Genomic DNA, 19071 nt, shown 5'->3' with positions numbered 1-19071 from the left:
GGACCGACCGATAATAAAACACCTTAGTGGACGTTATGACGCTTCAGACGACACAACATTTAACACAACTGAGGGTGAGATGGTTAGCAAGGAGGTTGCTCATCAACGAGTTGTTGTGGGTTTCCTTTGGGTGCCGCTCCTCCCAAATTCTCCCAAACATTTTATTTTGCTCGCTTTGAGCTCACTAGAAAGGCCATGTCTGCTGGTGGTGTGCTGCGCTGCACACGCTACTTAAGTTTGAGTTTGTTTTTTTCATTTTAATAAACGGTGACTCAAGGATTCCAGGAATCCTTTGGGTGGTTTGAATCTCTGGTCCCTGGTGGCTCGACCGGTAGAGCTTGGCAGTTGGTGCCGCGCCCTCAGAGAACCACAGAACGGCCCGTAGTTCAGGAAGGAACTGAAGTCATTAATTCATTCAGGAATTTTAATTGATCATTCAAGCAGACATCTTTTCTACACTATTTATAGATCGGTTTGCATTATTTCTATTCGCTGACTCCCTCTCTAGGTGAAACACCTGCTCGTTCAGGCATCACCTCTGATTGGCTGATGGGGTGACCCGGTCACCTGCTGATTCAGGCATCACCTCTGATTGGCTGATTGGGTGACCCGGTCCCCTGCTGTTGCAGGCATCACCTCTGATTGGCTGATAGGGTGACCCGGTCCCCTGCTGATTGGGCGCTGATGCGACACACCTGTGCTGGGCTGATTGAAGCTGAACTGAAGGGGCGTTCACAGGGAGCCGGCAGCCCTGCAGCCCCACAGTGAACCAGGACTGTTGAGGGGCTCAGGGGACCCGGTGGGTTGGTTTGTTTAGACTCCTCGTCCAAAGGATCCCCAACGTCCTCCCTGAGCAGCCCAGACCTGGGCCTTCATCTCACTGGACGCTCTGGATACAAACGCCTGCTAATGGTCCTATTGTGAGTTATAGTTTGGCTAACATGATCTTCTATAGTTGTAGGGGAGAGAAGGTTTAGGAACCAGTCAGAATAGCCACATACAACAAGTCTTGTTTTTTATGGCATTGAGATTTTGTACAGCGCTAGAAAATATGTCAACGATTCTATGCTTTATTTTTCTTATCTCATCTCATTTGGTACAGGTAGTTCTTCCTGCCTGCAAAGTGTTTCAAGTTCGTACTTCTTTTTAAATGGAGTACGTACACCGGGGGTGATTCCCTAAACCACGCGGTCGGTGGCTTGTCCAAAGCGTGTGACGTCATCACTCAGCCAGAGTTCAGCACCTTGGAGAGCGACGGCGCAAGACGTCTCCCACTCTGTCCTCGACACACCCGCCACCAAGCCGACGCCATATACACGTTGCATTAATTTAACACCTTCTTGTTATTCAACGATGCAATTCTAATAATACTGTGAGAACGAGACCGCAGACGACTCTTACCAGAAGGGCTGATCAAAATAAATTAAGAAAGAAAGTAACTTAAACCTTAATCATGCGATAAAATGCAAAAAAGAGAATCATGTCTCACAATATTAAATAAATAGTCTAATTAACTGTGTACTGTGTACTACAAAAGAGTAGCATCAGGGGCCCACAAAGAACGTTCCGCCCCTCTGTGGCGATACCCGCTCCCGCCACTGGGTGTCGCTCATAACACTGATTATGGGAATGCTGCTTGTATGCGCCAGGGCACAGGTAGTAGACTATAGCAAAGTCTACTACATAAGTCTATAGCAAAACGGGTATTTACACACGTGTAATGTGTATGCAAGACAATACTTAACACAATCCTTGATGAGCTAGAAAGGAGAGCAGAGATAGGAGAGAGGAGGAAGAGAAGAGAGAGGAAGGAGAGAGGAGAAACTAAGATGAGAAGATGGAGAGGAGAGAAGAGCTGACAAGACAAAGTCACGATACTCACACACATGTAGTCACTGTGACCTTTGTGTAACACATGTGTGTTACACATGTTGGGTTGTTGCATGGTGGACATCAAAAGTAAATCAACTCATCAGCTGTTTTCTATTTTTATTTAAATCAGAAAAGTTGTCATACATTCATACATTTTATTGTGTTTTCAATCATGATTCAGAAGTAAAACAATGATTTGATTATTATGATGCAAATGAATCCCTGAAAATAGTTCTACATAACTGCAACCATAAACAATTGTATAGCAGTAAACCATTAAAAAAAACTGAGAAAAAGGACAATGAAGTACATATATATTGTAATGTAATCATTTAGTTCTCTCAGATCTCACATGGTAGAGATTCTAATTCAGGAAACAACATTAGTTGTTTTGGTTGTTTGATTATTTTATTAACAAACAAAGGCCCTAGTCTGTTTGATTGACAGGTGAGATGATCAGGGGGGCAGAGTTGTTAACTTCATAATAACAGGGACCTGGGCTGAGGATTGGATAGAGAGGCTCAGTAAAGGTGCAGCCAGTAGCAGAGTAGATATGAACCCTGGCTTCCACATCATAGAAGGAGACCAGACCCTCATCATAATCAACAAACACCCCCACCTTCTGGAGCTTAGCTCTCAGAGGGAGATGGACAGGAGGTTTATCTTTGAATACCAACGCATCCTTGTTATAAAGAATATTCCAGTAACCCGTCTCAGGGGTCGCTATGATGTTACCTATTATGTTGATGGACTCTCTGGCCACTCCTAAAGACCATGCAGTCTTGTCTTTAACCTGGACCTCAAAGTAAAATCTCCCTGAGGAGAAGCTCTGCCTTGTGAGAACATATATATACTCTGTAAATCTCTTAGGGTTGTCTGGGAGTTCCTTCTCTTCATCTCCGTGATGTACTTGTTTCTCATCCTCAGACAGGATGAGCGTGAGATAAGCTGTATCAGGATCCAGAGTCACATCTACTTCATACTGCTGGACCCTCTTCAGTTCAGCATCACGCAGCTTCTTCATCTCCATGTTCAGTGTCTCCTCCAGCTGATCCAGGGATCTCCTCAAGGTCCCTATGTATGACGGAGGACGGACCTCCACCGCTGTCCAGTCCCTGGTGGGGGGAGGATCCTTCAGGGATCTGAAGGCCTGGAGGAAGTGGAGGTGGTCTTTAGTGTGTGAGAGCTGCTTTACCTCTGAGCTTCTATTGGTCAGATCTTCTATTTCCTGCTCCAGCTCTTTGATGAGGTCTTCAGCTTGTTTCTCTGTGGATTTCAGTCTCTCTTTAACCATTTGGTTGAGATCATCCTGGCACTTTTCAATGCAGCGCATCAGAGCAGTGATGATCTGCAAACCATCAGCTATCTCTCTGTCTGCGTCTTTCTTGCTCATTCCTACTGTGTCTTTGATCTCCTTAATCTTTCTTTTTCTCTCCTGGATCATCTGCTGAACTTCAGCCTCTATCTTCCCCAGCTGGGCCGTCTTAACTTCATATTGCTCCTTTAGAGGTACAACAGGATGGGACTTGTGGTCTGTCTCTGTGCAGAACTGACACACACACACCTGTTCAGTCTGGCAGAAGAGCTCCAGAAGTCGGTTGTGTTTCTTACACATCCTGTCTTCCAGACGGTCCATAGGCTCGACCAGCCGATGTTTCTTCAGGCCTGCGACTCTCTGATGTGGCTCCAGGTGGGTTTGGCAGTAAGAGGTGAAACACACTAGGCAGGACTTCACAGCCTTCTGCTGGGTCCCAGTACAGACGTCACAAGGAACCTCTCCTGGTCCAACACATCGCTGCTTTTTTAACGTTCTAAACTGAGCAGCCATCCCTGATAAGAGGGTATTGACCTGTAGTTCAGGTCTAGTGTGGAAAATCTTGTTACAAACTGGACATTTGTACCGGACTTGTCCATCCCAGAACTTATTAATACAGGTTCTGCAGAAGTTGTGTCCACATGGTGTGGAAACTGGGCTGCTGAACACATCCAGACAGATGGAACATGAAAAGTTCTCAGACCAGGAAGTTTTAGCAGAGGCCATTCCTAAACACAGACGACAAGGTTTATGTATTGAGCAAGTTCATTATTTTCAGAATTCCATTACAGGAAGAGAGGTTTTAACTTCTATCAAAGTTGTTCTGTTTTACTCACCTTGTTGTGGTTTCTGTCTGTCAGACTATTTGGTCCAAAATGAGTTATCTTCCTCCTGAAAGAGAGAACTGCTTCCACGTCGGATGGATTTGGTTTCTGGGAATGTTGAGTTTTGCTTCCTGATCAAGACGTCCTCTGCTCTCCTCCCCTAACACCTGGCTCCTCCCCAACTTAATATTGAGTTTAAACTGGTAGTTATATAAGGCTCATCTCTCAGACTCATAAAACAGCTGCATCACGTGACTCAGGGTAGGGCAGACAAACCAGACGAACAAGTTGACTATTCAGAGACATCACAGTCAATGCCAGCGCAGAGACAGCAAAACAAACCTAAAATCTGCCGTGGCATTTAACAATGTCACATTATCACTGGTGGTGCATTATGGGTAGCTTTTACATGCCAGGGACAAACAGTGTGAAAATCTGAAGTTATGGACAACTGGTTTTGTAGTTTGGTTCTAGTTGTTATTTAGGGTTATCAAGGTGTACAAGGTCACTTGCAGTCAAGTTGTGAAGAAAACCAAACACGCTGTGGGAGCTGGTCCCAACCCACTATCAGAATTTAAAACATGCATTCTGGCTGACGTCTGGTAGACGGAAGTTTTCCATTAAGGGGCGGGGCTTGGTTTCAGATCTGGTTTTCATCGTCTCTGGGGTGGAGCCAGAACATTTGATTCATGTAACCTGATAACCCAGAACTGCCAGTAACTTAAAGTGCAGTAGCATGTGAGTAATAGAGGGTCATTTGAGGGCATATTTACATACGTTTTTAAAAAGTTATGCATTTATGTTGAGATTAGGAGCAAGATGCATCCACATCACCACTATGTAACCCACTGCATCACCTTTCATCAATCAAACCACAACAAAACAAGAAAACACTTTTCAGTACGATGACTGTATGATGTCATCATATAAGGTTCTTTATTTCCCTGTTATACACACAAACACACGACACGCACACACACAAATGCGTGACACAAATGTGTCACCATACCAACAACTCAGCAGGAAACCAAAGTCAGTCAGTCAGTCGTCAGGTCAGGTCAGGTCAGGCTCTCTCTCTCTCTCTCTCTCTCTCTCTCTCTCTCTCTCTCTCTCTCTTAATGCGTCATGGTAAACGGAAGAGTATATAGCGACAAGGGGCGAGAGCAAAAAATAGAGAGAGAGAGAGAGAGACACACAGACATACAGACAAACAGAGAGAGGGAGAGATGAATCAAACCAGATAAATCATTGACATGACCTTTAAGGCTAGTAGCTAGGCTAGTATTTAACCCCCTAAACCCTAAGCCCTCTACAGGACAAGGAAACACCCCCTAAAAGCCCAGAGGGAAGGAACCCTGGACCGACCGATAATAAAACACCTTAGTGGACGTTATGACGCTTCAGACGACACAACATTTAACACAAATGAAGGTGAGATGGTTAGCAAGGAGGTTGCTCATCGAGCAACGAGTTGTTGTGGGTATCCTTTGGCCGAAATTCTCCCAAACATTTTATTTTGCTCGCTTTGAGCTCGCTAGAAAGGCCATGTCTGCTGGCGGTGTGCTGCGCTGCACACGCTACTTAAGTTTGAGTTTGTTTTTTTCATTTTAATAAACGGTGACTCAACGATTCCAGGAATCCTTTGGGTGGTTTGAATCTCTGGTCCCTGGTGGCTCGACCGGTAGAGCTTGGCAGTTGGTGCCGCGCCCTCAGAGAACCACAGAACGGCCCGTAGTTCAGGAAGGAACTGAAGTCATTAATTCATTCAGGACTTTTAATCGATCACTCAAGCAGACATCTTTTCTACACCATTTATAGATCGGTTTGCATTATTTCTATTCGCTGAATCCCTCTCAAGGTGAAACACCTGCTGGTTCAGGCATCCCCTCTGATTGGCTGATAGGGTGACCCGGTCCCCTGCTGATTGGGCGCTGATGAGACACACCTGTCCTCCTCTTATTGAAGCTGAACTGAAGGGGCGTTCACAGGGGAGCCCTGCAGCCCCACAGTGAACCAGGACTGTTGAGGGGCTCAGGGGACCCGGTGGGTTGGTTTGTTTAGACTCCTCGTCCAGAGGATCCCCAACGTCCTCCCTGAGCAGCCCAGACCTGGGCCTTCATCTCACTGGACGCTCTGGATACAAACGCCTGCTGATGGTCGTATTGTGAGTTATAGTTTGGCTAACATGATCTTCTATAGTTGTAGGTGAGAGAAGGTTTAGGAACCAGACAGAATAGCCACATACAATGAGTCTTGTTTTTAATGCCATTGAGATTTCGTATAGCACAAAAAATCTACGTTTTCTTTTTCTTATCTCATCACATTCAGTGCAGGTAGTTCTTCCTGCACTGAAGTGCAGTGTGCAGTGTTCCACATTTGTACCCCTTCTTAAATGGAGTACGTACACCGGGGGTGATTCCCTAAACTTCGCGGTTGGTGGCTTGTCCAAAGCGTGTGACGTCATCACTCACCCAGAGTTCAGCACCTTGGAGAGCGACAGCAGAAGACGTCTCCAACTCTGTCTGCTGCGGCTGTCCTCGACACACCCGCCACCAAGCCAGCAGCCGAATGCTGCTTGTATGCGCCAGGGCACAGGTAGTAGACTATAGCAAAGTCTACTACATAAGTCTATAGAAAAACGGGTATTTACACACGTGTAATGTGTATGCAAGACAATACTTAACACAATCCTTGATCCTTGAGCTAGAAAGGAGAGCAGAGATAGGAGACAGGAGGAAGAGAAGAGAGAGGAAGGAGAGAGGAGAAGCTAAGATGAGAAGATGGAGAGGAGAGAAGAGCTGACAAGACAAAGTCACGATACTCACACACATGTAGTCACTGTGACCTTTGTGTAAGTGTGTTACACATGTTGGGTTGTTGCATGGTGGACATTAAAAGTAAATCAACTCATCAGCTGTTTTCCATTTTTATTTAAATCAGAAAAGTTGTCATACATTCATACATTTTATTGTTTTCAATCATGATTCAGAAGTAAAACAATGATTTGATTATTATGATGCAAATGAATCCCTGAAAATAGTTCTACATAACTGCAACCATAAACAATTGTACAGCAGTAAACCATTTAAAAAAAACATGAGAATAAGGACAATGTACAAAGTACGTATATACTGTAATGTAATCATTTAGTTCTCTCAGATCTCACATGGTAGAGATTCTAATTCAGGAAACAACATTAGTTGTTTTGGTGGTTTGATTATTTTATTATCAAACAAAGGTCATAGTCTGTTTGATTGACAGGTGAGATGATCAGGGGGGCAGAGTTTTTACCACCGGCATGAACACATGGGCAGAGGATTAGATAGAGAGGCTCAGTAAAGGTGCAGCCAGTAGCAGAGTAGATATGAACCCTGGCTTCCACATCATAGAAGGAGACCAGACCCTCATCATAATCAACAAACACCCCCACCTTCTGGAGCTCAGCTCTCAGTGGGAGACGCACAGCAGGCTCATCATTGAATACCAACACATCCGTGTTGTAGTAAAGAATCCAGTAACCCGTATCAGGGGTCCACCTGGTCTGATCTTTTCTGTTGATGGACTCTCTGGCCACTCCTAAAGACCATGCAGTCTTGTATTTAACCTGGACCTCAAAGTAAAATCTCCCTGAAGAGAAGCTCTGTCTCGTGAGAACACATATATACTTTGTAAATCTCTTAGGGTGTTCTGGGAGTTCCTTCACTACACCACCATCATGTACTCGTTTCCCATCCTCAGACAGGATGAGTTTGGGATAAGCTGTATCAGGATCCAGAGTCACATCTACTTCATACTGCTGGACCCTCTTCAGTTCAGCATCAGGCAGCTTCTTCATCTCCATGTTCAGTGTCTCCTCCAGCTGATCCAGGGATCTCCTCAAGGTCCCTACGTATGACGGAGGACGGACCTCCACTGTTGTCCAGTCCCTGGTGGGTGGAGGATCCTTCAGGGATCTGAAGGCCTGGAGGAAGTGGAGGTGGTCTTTAGTGTGTGAGAGCTGCTTCACTTCTGAGCTTCTATTGGTCAGATCTTCTATTTCCTGCTCCAGCTCTTTGATGAGGTCTTCAGCTTGTTTCTCTGTGGATTTCAGTCTCTCTTTAACCATTTGGTTGAGATCATCCTGGCACTTTTCAATGCAGCGCATCAGAGCAGTGAGGACCTGCACACCATCGGCTATCACTCTGTCTGCGTCTGCTTTGCTGCGTTTTACTGTGTCTTTAATCTCCTGAATATGTTTTTGTCTCTCCTGGATCATCTGCTGAATTTCAGCCTCTATCTTCCCCAGCTGGGCCGTCTTCACTTCATATTCCTCCTTTAGAGGTACAACAGGATGGGACTTGTGGTCTGTCTCTGTGCAGAACTGACACACACACACCTGTTCAGTCTGGCAGAAGAGCTCCAGAAGTCGGTTGTGTTTCTTACACATCCTGTCTTCCAGACGGTCCATAGGCTCGACCAGCCGATGTTTCTTCAGGACTGCGACTCTCTGATGTGGCTCCAGGTGCTTTTGACAGAAAGATGTGAAACACACTAGGCAGGACTTCACAGCCTTCAGCTGGGTCCCAGTACAGACGTCACAAGGAACCTCTCCTGGTCCAACACATCGCTGCTTTTTTAACGTTCTAAACTGAGCAGCCATCCCTGATAAGAGGGTATTGACCTGTAGATCAGGTCTAGTGTGGAAAATCTTGTTGCAAACTGGACATTTGTACCGGACTTGTCCATCCCAGAACTTATTAATACAGGTTCTGCAGAAGTTGTGTCCACATGGTGTGGAAACTGGGCTGCTGAACACATCCAGACAGATGGAACATGAAAAGTTCTCAGACCAGGAAGTTTTAGCAGAGGCCATTCCTAAACACAGACGACAAGGTTTATGTATTGAGCAAGTTCATTATTTTCAGAATTCCATTACAGGAAGAGAGGTTTTAACTTCTATCAAAGTTGTTCTGTTTTACTCACCTTGTTGTGGTTTCTGTCTGTCAGACTATTTGTTCCAAAATGGTTTTATTTTCCTCCTGAAAGAGAGAACTGCTTCCATGTCGGATGGATATGGTTTCTGGGAATGTTGAGTTTTGCTTCCTGATCAAGACGTCCTCTGCTCTCCTCCCCTAACACCTGGCTCCTCCCCAACTTAATATTGAGTTTAAACTGGTAGTTATATAAGGCTCATCTCTCAGACTCATAAAACAGCTGCATCACGTGACTCAGGGTAGGGCAGACAAACCAGACGAACAAGTTGACTATTCAGAGACATCACAGTCAATGCCAGCGCAGAGACAGCAAAACAAACCTAAAATCTGCCGTGGCATTTAACAATGTCACATTATCACTGGTGGTGCATTATGGGTAGCTTTTACATGCCAGGGACAAACAGTGTGAAAATCTGAAGTTATGGACAACTGGTTTTGTAGTTTGGTTCTAGTTGTTATTTAGGGTTATCAAGGTGTACAAGGTCACTTGCAGTCAAGTTGTGAAGAAAACCAAACACGCTGTGGGAGCTGGTCCCAACCCACTATCAGAATTTAAAACATGCATTCTGGCTGACGTCTGGTAGACAGAAGTTTTCCATTAAGGGGCGGGGCTTGATTTCAGATCTGGTTTTCATCGTCTCTGGGGTGGAGCCAGAACACTTGATTCATGTAATCTGATAACCCAGAACTGCCAGTAACTTAAAGTGCAGTAGCATGTGAGTAATAGAGGGTCATTTGAGGGCATATTTACATACGTTTTTAAAAAGTTATGCATTTATGTTGAGATTTGCAGCAGGATCCATCCACATCACTACTATGTAACCCACTGCATCACCTTTCATCAATCAAACCACAACAAAACAAGAAAACACTTTTCGGTATGATGACTGTATGATGTCATCATATAAGGTTCTTTATTTCCCTATTATACACACAAACACACAAACGCGTGACACAAATGTGTCACCATACCAACAACTCAGCAGGAAACCAAAGTCAGTCAGTCAGTCAGTCAGTCAGGTCAGGTCAGGTCAGGTCAGGTCAGGTCAGGCTCTCTCTCTCTCTCTCTCTGTCTCTCTCTTAATGTGTCATGGTAAACTGAAGAATATATAGTGACAAGGGGGGAGAGCAAAAGATAGAGAGAGAGAGAGACACACACAGACATACAGACAAACAGAGAGAGGGAGAGATGGATCAAACCAGATAAATCATTGACATGACCTTTAAGGCTAGTAGCTAGGCTAGTATTTAACCCCCTAAACCCTAAGCCCTCTACAGGACAAGGAAACACCCCCTAAAAGCCCAGAGTGAAGGAACCCTGGACCGACCGATAATAAAACACCTTAGTGGACGTTATGACGCTTCAGACGACACAACATTTAACACAACTGAGGGTGAGATGGTTAGCAAGGAGGTTGCTCATCAATGAGTTGTTGTGGGTTTCCTTTGGGTCCCTCTCCTCCCAAATTATCCAAAACATTTTATTTTGCTCGCTTTGAGCTCACTAGAAAGGCCATGTCTGCTGGTGAGCTTGTTTTTCATTTTAATAAACGGTGACTCAACGATTCCAGGAATCCTTTGGGTGGTTTGAATCTCTGGTCCCTGGTGGCTCGACCGGTAGCTTGGCAGTTGGTGCCGCGCCCTCAGAGAACCACAGAACGGCCCGTAGTTCAGGAAGGAACTGAAGTCATTAATTCATTCAGGACTTTTAATCGATAATCCAAGCAGACATCTTTTCTACACCATTTGTAGATCGGTTTACAGTTTCTATTCGCTGACTCCCTCTCTAGGTGAAACACCTGGATGGAGAGGAGAGGAGAGATGACAAGACAAAGTCACGGTACTCACACACATGAGGAGAATCTTTACATGTCACTGTGACCTTTGTGTTAGTGTGGAACACATGTTGGGTTGTTGCATGGTGGACATTAAAAGTAAATCGACTCATCAGCTGTTTTTCCATTTCTATTGAAACCATAATGTTTTTCCATTTGATTGTTTTGTCATTCATGATTCCGAAGTATAAACTAATCGTAATGTTTAGATGATTATGATATACAGATTAATCCTCAACCCATGCTCTACGTAACTGCAACCATTAACAATTGTACAGCAGTAAACCTTAAAAAAAAAACTAGAGAAAACAGACAGTAAAGAATATATATATATATCTTTTTACATTTGATTGTTTTGTCATTCATGATTCCGAAGTATAAACTAATAGTAATGTTTAGATGATTACGATGCACATCATTCCCTGAAAATAGTTATACATAACTGCAACCATAAACAATTGTATAGCAGAAAACCTTTAAAAACATGAAAAAGAGACAATGAAGAACATAAATGTTATCTAATGATGTACAATGGGTTATATTTTATAATAGACAGGGTTCACTTCGTACTGAATTTCTCCTTGTTAATTAACAGCAGTACAACATTAATGCAGTTCTCTCAGATCTCATATGGTAGAGATTCTAATTCAGGAAACAACATTAGTTGTTTTGGTTGATTGATTATTTTATTATCAAACAAAGGGCCTAGTCTGTTTGATTGACAGGTGAGATGATCAGGGGGGCAGAGTTTTTACCACCACATGGATTGAGGATTGGATAGAGAGGCTCACTAAAGGTGCAGCCAGTAGCAGAGTAGATATGAACCCTGGCTTCCACATCATAGAAGGAGACCAGACCCTCATCATAATCAACAAACACCCCCACCTTCTGGAGCTCAGCTCTCAGAGGGAGACGGACATCAGGGTTATCACTAAATACCAGTCCATCACTGTTGAAGTAAAGAGTCCAGTAACCCATCTCAGGGGTCTCTATGACCTCACCTATTCTGTTGATGGACTCTCTGGCCACTCCTAAACACCATGCAAACTTGTCTTTAACCTGGACCTCAAAGTAAAATCTCCCTGAGGAGAAGCTCTGCCTCGTGAGAACATATTTACGCAGTGTAAATCTCTTAGGGTCGTCTCTGAGTTTCTTCACTACATCTCCATAATGTACTTGTTTCCCGTCCTCAGACAGGATGAGACGGGGAATAGCTGTATCAGGATCCAGAGTCACATCTACTTCATACTGCTGGACCCTCTTCAGTTCAGCAGCACCACATAGCTTCTTCATCTCCATGTTCAGTGTCTCCTCCAGCTGATCCAGGGATCTCCTCAAGGTCCCTACGTATGACGGAGGACGGACCTCCACCGTCATCCAGTCCCTGGTGGTTGGAGGATCCTTCAGGGATCTGAAGGCCTGGAGGAAGTGGAGGTGGTCTTTAGTGTGTGAGAGCTGCTTCACCTCTGAGCTTCTATTGGTCAGATCTTCTATTTCCTGCTCCAGCTCTTTCATGAGGTCTTCAGCTTGTTTCTCTGTGGATTTCAGTCTCTCTTTAACCATTCGGTTGAGATCATCCTGGCACTTTTCAATGCAGCGCATCAGAGCAGTGAGGACTTGCACACCATCGGCTATCTCTCTGTCTGCGTCTGCTTTGCTGCGTTTAACTGTGTCTTGAATCTCCTGAATATTTTTTTGTCTCTCCAGGATCATCTGCTGAACTTCAGCCTCTATCTTCCCCAGCTGGGCCATCTTTACTTCATATCCCTCCTTCAGAGGTACAACAGGATGGGACCTGTGGTCACCCTCTGTGCAGAACTGACACACACACACCTGTTCAGTCTGGCAGAAGAGCTCCAGAAGTCTGTCGTGTTTCTTACACATCCTGTCTTCCAGACGGTCCATAGGCTCGACCAGCCGATGTTTTTTCAGGCCTGCGACTCTCTGATGCGGCTCCAGGTGGGTTTGGCAGTAAGAGGTAAAACACTCTAGGCAGGACTTCACGGCCTTCAGCTGGGTCCCAGTACAGACGTCACAGGGAACTTCTGCTGGTTCAACACAAGGCTCTTCGTTTACTTGTACGGATGTTCTAAACTGAGCAGCCATCTCTGATACAAGGATATTGACACGTAAATCAGGTTTTGTGTGGAAAAGTTCATTGCAAACGGGACATTTGTACTTGACTTGTTCATCCCAGAACTTAGTAATACAGGTTCTGCAGAAGTTGTGTCCACATGGTGTGGTGACTGGACTGCTGAACACATCCAGACAGATGGAACATGAAAAGTTCTCCTCAGACCAGGAAATGTTAGCAGAAGCCATTCCTAGACACAGACGACAAAATTCATGTATTGAGCAATCCCATTATTTTTGTTATTCCATAACGGCAAAAGTGGTTTTAACTTTCAAAGTTGTGCTGCTTTACTCACCTCGTCGTTGTTGTTTCTGTCTGTCAGACTATTTTTTCCAAAATGCGTTTTTCTTTTCTCCTGAACGAGAGAACTGCTTCCACGACGGTTGCTTTGGTTTCAATGAACCTTAGGTTTCGTTTCCTCAACATGACGTCCTCTCCTCTCCTCTCCTCCCCTAACACTTGGCTCTTCCCCTTAACACTTGGCTCCTCCCCCACGGCACATATGCGCACTGCGTTATTGCGGACGGTGTGGCCTCTTCAAATGCGTAACCGTTGATGTGTGTTCTCTTCTTTCTGGAGTTAAAAGAACGAGAGACATTGTGGTGATTTAGTGGTTATTTGCGACTGTAACTTGGATCATCGGTGTCGATCTATCCGGGTTCCCGGGGCTTCCCCGATCCGATTTTCAACAAACAGACGGAGAGCAAAGAGCTGTTTATTGACGCTACGCTGCTGTAGGAGCTCTCCCCGATGTGTACGCGCACAGTGCACACACACGAGCAGCAGAGCTGAGAGCAGCAGACAGCGATACAGTCTGGTCAGTGGGGGATTTCCTTTTGCTTTTGGAAAGTTTGCTCCGTTTGAAGAACTAGTGCACCCTCTGCTGGTAAAAGTGGGTCTCTCACACACACACACACACACACACACACACACACACACACACACACACACACACACACACACACACACACACACACACACACACACAGGAGAAAATGAAAGAGGAGGAGGTGGAAGAGAGAGGAGAGGGGGAGAGAGGAAGAGGTATGAAGGGGAGGAGGAGGAGAGGAAGAAGAGGATGAAGGGTGTGAGTGGAGGTGTTGAGGGACGGGAGGGGTAGGATGAGGAAGGGGAGGAGGAAGGAGGGGTGAAGAATAAAGAAAGGATGGGTAAGGGGAGGGAGGAGGAAGTGGTGATAGAGGGAGAAGGAGGAAGGAGGAGATAAGAGAGGAAGAAATAATCCCTAAACCCTAGAATAATGACAGCTATCCACAGATACTCTAATGAATACATAATCACATGTTAGTGTAAACCTTCTTTATTTCAGTTTTTAACTGAATCAACAAAGTTATTTTTCTCTAAAAGCGTCTGTTCAACGACTCAATAGCAGGTCGTCATGGTGACGGATGATGGGAGTATTTGCACCTCTGGGTGCTGCGGGGCCTCCGGTGCGTCCCTGCCGCCCCGGGCCCAGCTCCGCTTGGTCGGGCGGTCGACGGCGGCGAGCTCGATGAGCGCGGAGAAGACGAAGGCCGGCGTGGCGCCGCGCTGACGAACCGGCCCGTGGGCGGCGGCGGACGCCACCCTGGGCGGCGAGTTCCTGGCGCCTGATGCTCAGCGTTGTCACGGTAATCACCGTGGGGACGCCCAAACAAACAAACAAACCAACAAACAAACAAATGAATGAAAGCAACACAGAGTGAAACAGGGTTTAGAGTTTGAATCCGTCTCTTTCTGTCTGGTTACCTCAGTGTGGGGCCCCGTCTAAAGCTAGGGCCCCACTACACGCTGCGTTCAACCTGAAGCGATCACTAAACCATTGAGCAGTGCCCATTTAACCAGTGATGTGCGCCGCTCTGCCAGTCTGCGGACTCACATGACAACCGGTGTCTTTGGGGAACACAAATCTAGAGACGGAGGACAGACGGACGCAGTGTGCTGCTCGCTCTGCACTAGAGAGAGCGTGTCCTCTCACAGTGTTTCAATCAGTTTTGTTTCATGTTTGTGTGTGTGTGTGTGTGTGTGTGTGTGTGTGTGTGTGTGTCCATTTTTGTCCATGATTTTTTTTTTGTTTAATATAATTTGTGTTGAAATTGTAAATAATTCTACTTGAAGAAAATACTTTTGTTTTGAGAATTCTTTGTGTGTGTGTGTGTGTGTGTGTGTGTGTGTGTGTGTGTGTGTGTGTGTGTGTGTGTGTGTGTGTGTGTGTGTGTGTGTGTGTGTCTCTGTGTGAGTAATAAATGAGCTGCAGTTCCGGGGCAGAGACATTGGCTATTCAGAGTACGTTAAATTATTCTAGTGAAGTGACCCTAGTGGACCACACTAGCTGCCACATTAAAGAACTCTAGTGTCAGTGAATTATCACTTCTACCTCTAATCAGCCATCAGAGTATTAATTCATGTTCCGTATGGCCCTGACACACCAACCAGATTATCGGCCGTCGGACAGTCTGGCGAGCTCGGTGACCTGAGTCTGTTCGGTGTATGCTGTGCGGTCGGTCATCGTCAGAGCCGTCTGTGATCTTTTCAGCCGATTGCACACGTTGAATTGGCCACGACTAAATCGATCCGACTGCCTCTTCTGCCGCCGATCGGCAGTCGGAATGGTGTGTCAGGGCCTTTAGATGACAGGTTAGGGGTCCACACTCACTTTTCTATCACGGTCTATGGAGCCACTGAAGTTACCTGGGTCCCCCCCGGCCACCCTATGAAGCTCTAGTTCCACCACTGCAAGCCCCCCCCCGAGTGTTACGTTGTTTTGATCGCCGTATATGTTTGAATGAAGTTAAGTTTTGTGTAGTAAGCAGTACCTGGAAGAAAACAGCATTCAGTGCGATGAGTAAAGTAGTTTATAGTCGCTGTCCTTTGAAGGTAGAGCTGAACCATGGATCAGTGGAGCAAAATAATTGTGCGCCGTCTTAAAAAAGGCAAAATTAGAGCTAAAGCTCTTCAAATATTTGCGCAAATAAGTCGTAATATTGCCTAGATAATTTGTAAACACATGTAATGTGTATGCAAGACAATACTTAACACAATCCTGGATGAGCTAGAAAGGAGAGATAGGAGAGAGGAGGAAGAGAAGAGAGAGGAAGGAGAGAGGAGAAGATGGAGAGGAGAGGAGAGATGACAAGACAAAGTCACGGTACTCACACACATGAGGAGAATCTTTACATGTAGTCACTGTGACCTTTGTGTTAGTGTGGAACACATGTTGGGTTGTTGCATGTTGGACAAAGTAAACCGACTCAACAGCTGTTTTTCCACTTTTATTGAAACCATAATGTTTATACATTTGATTTTTTTGTCATTCATGATTCCGAAGTATAAACTAATAGTAATGTTTAGATGATTATGATATACAGATTAATCCTCAAACCATGCTCTACGTAACTGTAACCATTAACAATTGTACAGCAGTAAACCTTTAAAAAAAACTGGAGAAAACAGACAATAAAGAATTTGTTTTTACATTTGATTGTTTTGTCATTCATGATTCCGAAGTATGAACTAAAAGTAATGTTTAGATGATTATGATGCACATCATTCCCTGAAACTAGTTATACATAACTGCAACCATAAACAATTGTATAGCAGAAAACCTTTAAAACATGAAAAAGAGACAATGAAGAACATAATGTTATCTAATGCTTTACAATGGGTTATAATTTATAATAGTCAGGGTTCACTTCCTACTGAATGTTTCCTTGTTAAATGACAGCAGTACAACATTAATGCAGTTCGCTCAGATCTCACATGGTAGAGATTCTAATTCAGGAAACAACATTAGTTGTTTTGGTCGTTTGATTATTTTATTATTAAACAAAGGGCCTAGTCTGTTTGATTGACAGGTGAGATGATCAGGGGGGCAGAATTTATACCTTCATAATCATGGAGAAATGGACAGAGGAATGGATAGAGAGGCTCAGTAAAGGTGCAGCCAGTAGCAGAGTAGATATGAACCCTGGCTTCCACATCATAGAAGGAGACAAGACTCTCATCATAATCAACAAACACCCCCACCTTCTGGAGCTCAGCTCTCAGAGGGAGACGCACAGCAGGGTCATCACTAAATACAAACCCATCCTCGTCGTAGTTAAGAGTCCAGTAACCCGTCTCAGGGGTCTCTATAATCTCACCAATTCTGCTGATGGACTCTCTGACCACTCCTAAACACCATCCAGTCTTATCTTTAACCTGGACCTCAAAGTAAAATCTCCCTGAGGAGAAGCTCTGCCTCGTGAGAACATATACATGCTGTGTAAATCTCTTAGGGTTGTCTGGGAGTTCCTTCTCTTCATCTCCATCATGTACTTGTTTCCCATCCTCAGACAGGATGAGCGTGGGATGAGCTGTATCAGGATCCAGAGTCACATCTACTTCATACTGCTGGACCCTCTTCAGTTCAGCATCACGCAGCTTCTCCATCTCCATGTTCAGTGTCTCCTCCAGCTGATGCAGGGATCTCCTCAAGGTCCCTACGTACGACGGAGGACGGATCTCCACCGTCGTCCAGTCCCTGGTGGGTGGAGGATCCTTCAGGGATCTGAAGGCCTGGAGGAAGTGGAGGTGGTCTTTAGTGTGTGAGAGCTGCTTCACCTCTGAGCTTCTATTGGTCAGATATTCTATTTCCTGCTCCAGCTCTTTGATGAGGTCTTCAGCTTGTTTCTCTGTGAAATTCATTCTCTCTTTAACCATTTGGTTGAGATCATCCTGGCACTTTTCAATGCAGTGCATCAGAGCAGTGAGGACCTGCACACCATCAGCTATCTCTCTGTCTGCGTCTGCTTTGCTGCGTTTAACTGTGTCTTTAATCTCCTGAATATTTTTTTGTCTCTCCTGGATCATCTGCTGAACTTTAGCCTCTATCTTGCCCAGGTGGGCCGTCTTAACTTCATATTCCTCCTTTAGAGGTACAACAGGATGGGACTTGTGGTCTGTCTCTGTGCAGAACTGACATACAGACACCTGTTCTGTCTGGCAGAAGAGCTCCAGAAGTCGGTCGTGTTTCTTACACATCCGGTCTTCCAGACGGTCCATAGGCTCGACCAGTCTATGTTTCTTCAGGCCTGCGACTCTCTGATGTGGCTCAAAGTGGGTTTGGCAGTAAGAGATAAGACACACTAGGCAGGACTTCACAGCCTTCAGCTGGGTCCCAGTACAGACGTCACAGGGAACTTCTGCTGGTTCAACACAAGGCTGCTCTTTTACTCGTACGGATGTTCTAAACTGAGCAGCCATCTCTGATACAAGGATATTCACACGTAAATCAGGTTTTGTGTGGAAAAGCTCGTTGCAAACGGGGCATTTGTACTTGACTTGTTCGTCCCAGAATTTAGTAATACAGGTTCTGCAGAAGTTGTGTCCACATGGTGTGGTGACTGGGCTGCTGAAGACATCCAGACAGATGGAACATGAAAAGTTCTCCTCAGAAAAGGTAGTGTTAGCAGAGGCCATTCCTAGACACAGACGACAAGGTTTATGTATTGAGCAATCCCATTATTTTTGTTTTTCCATAACGGCAAAATGGGTTTTAACTTCTCACAAAGTTGTGCTGCTTTACTCACCTTGTTCTGGTTTCTGTCTGTCAGACTTTTTAATGCGTGTTATTTTTCTCCTGAAAGGAAGAACTGCTTTCACGTCGAGTGCTTTAGGTTTCGTTTCCTCAACATGACGTCCTCTCCTCTCCTCCCCTAACGCCTGGCTCCTCCCCTAACGTCTGGCTCCATCCTCACGGCACATGAGTGTGGCCTCTTCAAATGCGTTTTTGTGTGTTCTCTTCTTTCTGGAGTTAAGAGAGATGGTGATTTAGTGGTTATTTGCGACTGTAACTGGGATCATCGGTGTTGTAGATCTATCCGGGTTCCCGGGGCTTCCCGAATACTTTCAATCCAACCCCGATCCGATTGTCAACAGAAACAGAGTGCAAAGAGTTGTTCATTGGCGCTACGCTGCTGTAGGAACTCTCCCAGATGTGTACGCGCACAGTGCACACACGAGCAGCAGAGCTGAGAGCAGCAGACAGCGATACAGTCAGGGCCTTTAGATGACAGGTTAGGGGTCCACTATGGAGCTATTACTGTTGCAATATTATTTGCAAATGCGTATCTCAATCTGT

At 45.1% G+C, this 19071-nt stretch overlaps 3 protein-coding genes across 3 annotated transcripts; all 3 read right to left on the bottom strand.

Moving 5' to 3' along the window:
* Positions 1-2299: 2299 nt before the first annotated feature.
* On the bottom strand, positions 2300-8863 carry LOC311369736 (uncharacterized protein; the record flags this gene model as incomplete). Its single annotated transcript, XM_084487948.1, has 2 exons — positions 2300-3913; positions 7262-8863. 2 exons carry the CDS (start codon positions 8861-8863, stop codon positions 2300-2302), a joined length of 3216 nt encoding a protein of 1071 aa, XP_084344074.1.
* Positions 8864-9856: 993 nt separating this feature from the next.
* LOC311369833 (E3 ubiquitin-protein ligase TRIM39-like) lies at positions 9857-13339 on the bottom strand. Its single transcript, XM_084488049.1, has 2 exons — positions 13249-13339; positions 9857-13143 (listed from the first exon to the last, which is right to left on the bottom strand). Exon 2 carries the CDS (start codon positions 13139-13141, stop codon positions 11525-11527), a length of 1617 nt encoding a protein of 538 aa, XP_084344175.1. The 5' UTR covers positions 13142-13143; positions 13249-13339; the 3' UTR covers positions 9857-11524.
* A 2870-nt stretch (positions 13340-16209) lies between these two features.
* Positions 16210-18612, bottom strand: LOC311369828 (E3 ubiquitin-protein ligase TRIM39-like). Its single transcript, XM_084488045.1, has 2 exons — positions 18521-18612; positions 16210-18412 (listed from the first exon to the last, which is right to left on the bottom strand). Exon 2 carries the CDS (start codon positions 18408-18410, stop codon positions 16785-16787), a length of 1626 nt encoding a protein of 541 aa, XP_084344171.1. The 5' UTR covers positions 18411-18412; positions 18521-18612; the 3' UTR covers positions 16210-16784.
* Between the last annotated feature and the right edge of the window lie 459 nt (positions 18613-19071).

Source organism: Micromesistius poutassou (assembly GCF_964030765.1).
Source record: "Micromesistius poutassou genome assembly, chromosome: 24".
Classification (NCBI taxonomy): Eukaryota; Metazoa; Chordata; class Actinopteri; order Gadiformes; family Gadidae; genus Micromesistius; species Micromesistius poutassou.
The sequence above is the reverse complement of the archived record's forward strand: the minus strand, read 5'-3'. Positions and strand labels throughout refer to the sequence as shown.